The 6,603-nt window shown below is 40.0% G+C and overlaps 1 protein-coding gene across 1 annotated transcript; it reads left to right on the top strand.

The window, feature by feature from the left end:
• Nucleotides 1-249: 249 nt before the first annotated feature.
• Nucleotides 250-5,896, top strand: LOC104950986 (uncharacterized protein KIAA1109-like; the record flags this gene model as incomplete). Its single annotated transcript, XM_010777614.1, has 7 exons — nt 250-425; nt 1,605-1,702; nt 2,492-2,676; nt 4,030-4,136; nt 4,645-4,877; nt 4,965-5,183; nt 5,759-5,896. Coding segments are annotated over 7 exons (1,156 nt in total), but the record flags the coding sequence as incomplete, so codon positions are not given.
• Nucleotides 5,897-6,603: the final 707 nt, after the last annotated feature.

Below are 6,603 nucleotides of genomic sequence, written 5' to 3'. Positions count from 1 at the left end.
TTTTAACATTCCTGCGGCATGCATGGGAATGAATTACAATTTTTTGTAATTCTAATTTAATATATATTTCTCAAATGTTGGTCTAATAAATTCACTAATCGGTATCGAGAAAATCCCAAAGTAGATAACCTGGTGTGTGGCAATAGTCAGATACAGCCTCATTTATTTTGGCTATATCTGAGAATAAATGCCAATTATTGGTCACCGATGGCGCCAATCAGTGCATCTCTCCTTGTTTCGCATCTTCAGTCTTCTTTCTTTCTTTTCAGATTTGATCCAGGACTGGGCGAGCGACAGCGCCCCAGACATCTACTCCTTTGTGCCGTACTCCTGGAAGTTCAAGGTGCTTTTCCACCAGTTTGAGATGATCTGGGCGGCAAACCAGCACAACTGGGTGGACTGTTCCACCAAGCAGCAGGAGAATGGTGAGGAAGATGCTCTTCTAGATGCAAAATCAGCATTTATTCACTTATATCTTAACTAGCTGAATGCAACCCTAACCAAAAAGAGAATTGGTAGAGTATGTCACTTGTTAGGCGCTTTTACCCAAAGAAATATACATACACTCAATAATGTGGGCAATCCTGACAAGAGCAATTTGGGGAGAAGTGTCTTGCCAAGGACACAACGACATGCTGACTGCAGTGGGGACTGAACCAGATCAGCGCACTACCCCACTGAGCCACATCCTCCCTGTAGATCAATATTTGTACTCAAAACGTGTGTTTATTACCAAAAAAGCATGACATATTTCATCTTTAATCAAATACATAATGCAGTACACATTATAAAAGTACAATGGGTAAGACAGAAATGCATTCCCTGTTGGAGGAAGATACATCTCTTGTTTATACAGTGAGGGCCCTAATGCGTGCAAAGCTCTTATTATCTGCAACATATTTCTGTGACAATGTGCAAACATGTTGACTCGCACCAGAAAAACATTGGCTCATTATAGAGACATATGTGGTGAAGATCATTCTGTGCCAATGAAGAAAAGCAGAGGAAAAAGAGACTCATGTCAGAGTAGAGGCACAAAATACATTTATGAACTCCAGAATGAGCACATTTGGGCTCCATTACCACAATAATTTAACCATTTTTGAAGTAAAATACATTAGGGCTATTGGATTAATTGCAATGAATTTGAGTGATAATTGTAATTGTCATTTAATTTTTTGATAGGATCTGTGCTAAACAAGGATTTCTTATAAAGTCTGAAGATTACCATTTGTATGCCGGTGCTGCAATAATACATTGTACTTTCAATACAATTTCAATTATTGTGCGGTCCTAAAGTGCTCAATGTCTCTCCCCTTTTGACATATTATGAGACCTATAAGTGGTTTTTTTTCATCACAAATGTATGTGTATGTGTATTTTAGTTTTTGTTATGTTTTTTTACGCATTAGCATTAGCCCTAAGGCAAAATAATAAAATTAATTCACATCCTGCCATGAAAGCAATCGATGAGTTAATTCCTCTCTAGCACCGGACGCTTACAGGATACTTGCACTTTATTAAGTCATGATATATTACAAACTGTACTCAGCTTAATCCCGGTGCATTGCAGACTAATCAACATCATTATTGATCTCCCATAGTGTACCTAGCAGCGTGTGGCGAGACGCTCAATATAGACTTCACTTTGGCTTTCAACGAGTTTGTTCCTACCACCTGCAACACCCGCTTCAGCTTACAGGTGAGGCACACTCCCAGTGAACATGATTTGTTCCAAAATGTTTCGTTTTTTCGTGTTTTCATACTGATAAGCAGAGGTCGAAGAAGCACTTAAGTTCAAATATAAACACGACAGTGTAAAATGTAACTCAAATAAAAGTACAAAAGCATCAAAATAAACACATTATTTTATTATATTTATTGGAAGATTTTTTTATGTTACGGCTGGTAAATGTGGGATTTATTTGAATTCATTTGTATTATATATAATAAACTTTTAATAATTTAAGGAAGAGGGTCAGGGCCACAGTTATTACTTTTTACTGAGAATTCTGAATTTAATCTTGATTACAAGTAGCTCAATATTGTAATCAAGATTAAATTCAGAAAAAGTAATAACTCTGACCCTTACCCTCTTCCTTAGTGTCCTTAATGTACTTAGTTATATTCCACCACAGTTAGTTAAAAGCTGATTTTTGACATCAAGATGTACACTATTTCTACGGACTCATAGTTGTGAAATCGTTAACTATGTGGGTGTGTATACCATTTATTTGAGATCAATTTAATAGTTTTTTAAAGCTTTTAATGGTCTTATGCCTTGGTATTTATCATCTTTGAACCTACGAACCCTTTAAAACTCTCACGTCTTCTGCTGCTGGCCTTTTTATCATACTTAAAGCAATACCACGGTTGTGGAACAGCTTCTCAGACTTTGGTTGGTTTGAAGTGTTTTTATTTCAGTATCAAAAGACCTATTTAAATAAAGTTTGATTTGATTTGATGATATGATGTGCGTTGCCCTCCTCAGGCCGAGGATACAGACATGCGGCTGTCCCTGCCAGAGTGCCATCCGAGCCGCTGCCCCCTCCTCACCCTGGCCAAAGACTACCAGAACGTTAAGCTGCCCCCAGACATGTTCATGCCGGGGGAACACCACAGCGCCCCCCCTCCCAAACCCAGCAAGTCCCGCTGGAGGAACATCACCCACGCAGAGTGAGTTCAACCTGGGAATTATCTCTGTCAAGTTGTGAGCTAACAGCAAGTGCGTTCTCAAAGAGCAGGATGAGTCATCATCGTAACACTGACTCACATCGGGTATAAAAGAAATGTTGCAGAGGTAGTAGGTGGTGAGATAAAGTGAATACCACTAACCTTCACTTTTTATGTGCTTCAGCAGTTGCTGCCCACGGATTAATAGCCTGTATAATATTATTATTTTATAAGAGGTGTAACCCCTGTCCTTTTCACTACAGCCTTTTTCCATTCAAAGCCTTTATTATCTGAAGAAAATTCAAGACATTCCACCCAAAGATGTTAAAGAATTTTAAAACAGTTTTTCAAAATGATTCATGCGCCTTCATCACACGAGCAGTTTGTTTCTCACCAACCATAACGCAACACAACAGCTTATGGATATCTCCGGTACTGGTTCTCAATACCCACCCATAAGTAAGGGAGCATTGATCCAGACTGTTAAAACAATCAGAAAACGTATATGTCTGGATATTTGTGTAGTTTGAAAAGCCCTCTATGCAGATGACGCATCACTAAATGCGACAAAAACAGAAGCCTAAAAAAAGCTTGGGGTTCAGTAGTAGAGCTTGGCAATAAGGCTAAACTCTTCTATTATTGTTCTTCTTCAGATAAATATAACATTTTGTAGTAGAGGAAGTTCGGTAGGATCACAGGTAGCTAGGAAGGAAATTAGGTATCACAGGTAGTTATGTAGGTAGGTATGATGACAGTTGGGCAGGAAGGAAGTTTGGTAAGTAGAGTTTCAGGCAGGCAGGTAGGTAGGTAGGTAGGATTTAGATACGCTTCAATATCGTGGACATGCCAACAGGAGCAATTTGGGTTTAGTATTCTGCCCAAAGACGCTTTGACATGTTGAGTGCAGGGGGTGGGAATCAAACAACTGACCCTCCTATTCATAGATGACTATGTTTTCCTTTAGCCACAGCCGCATCCCTTTTTAACTCAGCCTTAGCATAAAAGTCAGGGAGAGTTCGAAGAGATGCTGATTAACCTTTGCTGGTGGGGTAGCGCTATGCATCGTGCTGTCTGTACAGGATGACTCAACATCGATTCAGATCATTTATTATGTATAGCTCAGAGCAAGACTCTACTGATGTAACGCTGTGAGGGGCCCACTTACCCCCGGGGAGGGGAGGATCGACTCTGTCTGGACCGCTGCACTCAGGCGAAACACATTTACTGTCTCTCGCCTCTACTGTACGTCCTTGAAGGGAACGGTTCATAAAGCGAACGATGGGCTGTGAAATCCACTGTGAAATGATGATAAACTCAGCGTTATGTCTGTGTACTGTTTTCTCTTCCTCACACCAGAGCCGGCTGGGTGGATTGTTGGAGTGTACCCAACTTCCTGCTCATCATCGACTACACATGGCACCCCATTTATCCCCAGAAGGCTGACGAGCAACTCAAACAGTCCTGTAAGTTCTCCACCTAAGATCAATATTTGTTGTATGTTCTAAATAATAGAATAATGTTGTATTAATTACTCAATAATAATTAACTACATTATATATTGTAGTACAATGTGAACATTTTTACTTTATCTTTTTTTATATATGTTAATATCAATATTTGTATTCTATTTGATCTTATTGTGTCTTTTTTGTGTGCACATTCTTACATTCACCTTTTTATGTTTATATAAATATTTTTCTTATTTCTTATATTTCTTTCCTTCTATTCATCTTTTATTTTATTATATTGTAAAATGAATCTCCTCACACAACACCAAAGTCCTCCCGGGGATAAATAAAGTATTCTGAATCTGATTGGTTGAGGCTGAATAAAGCCAACCATGACGAAATGAATGTGGACGAAATGCAACATTCTTCTTTCATTTGAATCCTTCCTCCATCATTTGACTTGTATATCTTAAGGAGCTGTTTTGCATAATGTTGTGTAACTTGCCTGTGGTTTGTTGTGAAGTGTCTGAGATGGAGGAGTCCATGCTGTCAGCCCTGCGTCCCCCAGAGCACACCTCGGTGCACCACAACGCGTCTCCCCGCTTCACCTCCAAGTCTGCCTCCGCCGCCCACAGCAGGATGCCCGCGGAACCCTCGGAGCTCCCCCCCGACAGACTTCACGTAGAGATGGAAATGTCCCCAGATTCTCGAATCATCCTCTACGGGCCTTTGCTCCGGGCACTGATCTCCATCAAGGTACGAATATCCTCTTTCTGCTAAAGTGTATAGAGTAATTCCAGATTTTATAGAACACCCCTCCAACTGTCCTTCGTGTTTCTACAGGAAAACTATTTTGGTGAGGACGACATGTACACAGACTTTGAGGAGGCCGTTTCCAGCCCTGTGCTGTCCACCTCCACCTCCTCGGGCCTCGGTTGGTCTCCCCTGGGAATGGAGGACAGCGAGCAGAAGGAAAACTCAAACATCCATCCCTTAGACCTGCGCCCCTGGGACATCACTGTGCTCATCAACCTCTACAAAGTCCACGGCCGACTGCCAATGGTAAAACTGATGACTGCCAATAATTTGGTTTGGAAAGAGACAGAGCTATGTGAAACATTTTAGCAAATGGGCTTTTAGCAGAGATTATGAAGCTATTTCATCATAGCAGTCTGACAAAAAGATGGAACTGTATACTGAGGAGCGTTTGAGACATGGAAACTCATGATTGTACACAGGAGACAAATAAAAATGTCAAGATACTATAGGCAAAAAAGAAAAAAAAGAATATGACCAAAGAAAGTGCTATTAACAATAATGATATATACTCAGAATAACAAGAAAATTGCTTAAACAGTTATATATATTTTTAATTGATAATTAAAGTGCTATTTTATTTATATTTTTGTTTTTAATGGGGGTTCCTGGGTCCAACTCGCAGTGAGGTAGTAGCAATCCAACATTACATTCGGAGTAATTTAAGCAAAGTGTTAAACATATGTTTTTTCTTGGCTTGCAAGGAATTTTCTTTTAAATGTATCCCTCCCAGCTGTGCTTTTTGAGTTGATGTGTTTTATGTTTACGAAAACAATCTTGATGCACATATTTTCTTACTTTTTTTACCCGGTGCCTTTCAGCACTGCAGCAGCGAGGGTCCCGAAGGTCCATCTGGCTTCTTGGAGCGGCTGTGTTTTGAGATGAAGAAGGGTTATAAGGAGACGATGCTTCAGCTGCTCCTGTCTCCCATTCACATCTTCGTCAGTGACAACTACCAGGTCAGAAATGCAGATAAATGTGTGCCTGATGTGATGTGCTTCATTGTGGCTCCATATTGGTCATTGTCCTGATTTAAATTGAATCTTTTGGGAAATGCCTTTTTGTTAAGTAGCAAAAAAATAGTTTTTGCAATTAAAAGTCATATGTTGGCTCCTACATTCATGTTTAAATTGAAAAGGTTAGGCAAGAGCGCATAATCCAGTTTAGGAGTACTAGCTTGAAGGTACAGTACTATGTAAGTTATTTTACATACCGTAATTTTCGGACTATAAGGCGCACCTGAATATAAGCCGCAGCAGCTAAATTGAATGATGTGTACATATATAAGCCGCACTGGACTATAAACCGCAGGTGTTTTAATGTTTAATTACCATAAGGGTTCGTGCACAGAGGGGATTGTCGGGAAAGAGATGGCTGTTTGAGGAAGCTCCCATTTATTAACATTTCAACAAACAAGTTGCATATTTGCATAACGTATTCAAGTGTTACCATTTAGTGCAATAGTAGCTACAGAACATGTACTGTGCTGTGTAAACTGTACTGTATCACATAGCGTTTCAGACACACAAACTTTTCAACTTTCAAACTTAAACGGTGCGCTCCCAGCGCACGTACTGGCAGTGATCTACAGCAGTGGTTTTCAACCAGTGGTACGGGGACAAACTGTCTCGCTCTCGTAATGTCTGTCTGTCTTGCTCTCGTTCTG

This window comes from Notothenia coriiceps, unplaced genomic scaffold (genome assembly GCF_000735185.1).
Source record: "Notothenia coriiceps isolate Sejong01 unplaced genomic scaffold, NC01 NC01_scaffold00018312, whole genome shotgun sequence".
NCBI lineage: Eukaryota > Metazoa > Chordata > Actinopteri > Perciformes > Nototheniidae > Notothenia > Notothenia coriiceps.
Note: the sequence above shows the minus strand (reverse complement) of the source record. Positions and strands in the feature narration are given on the sequence as shown.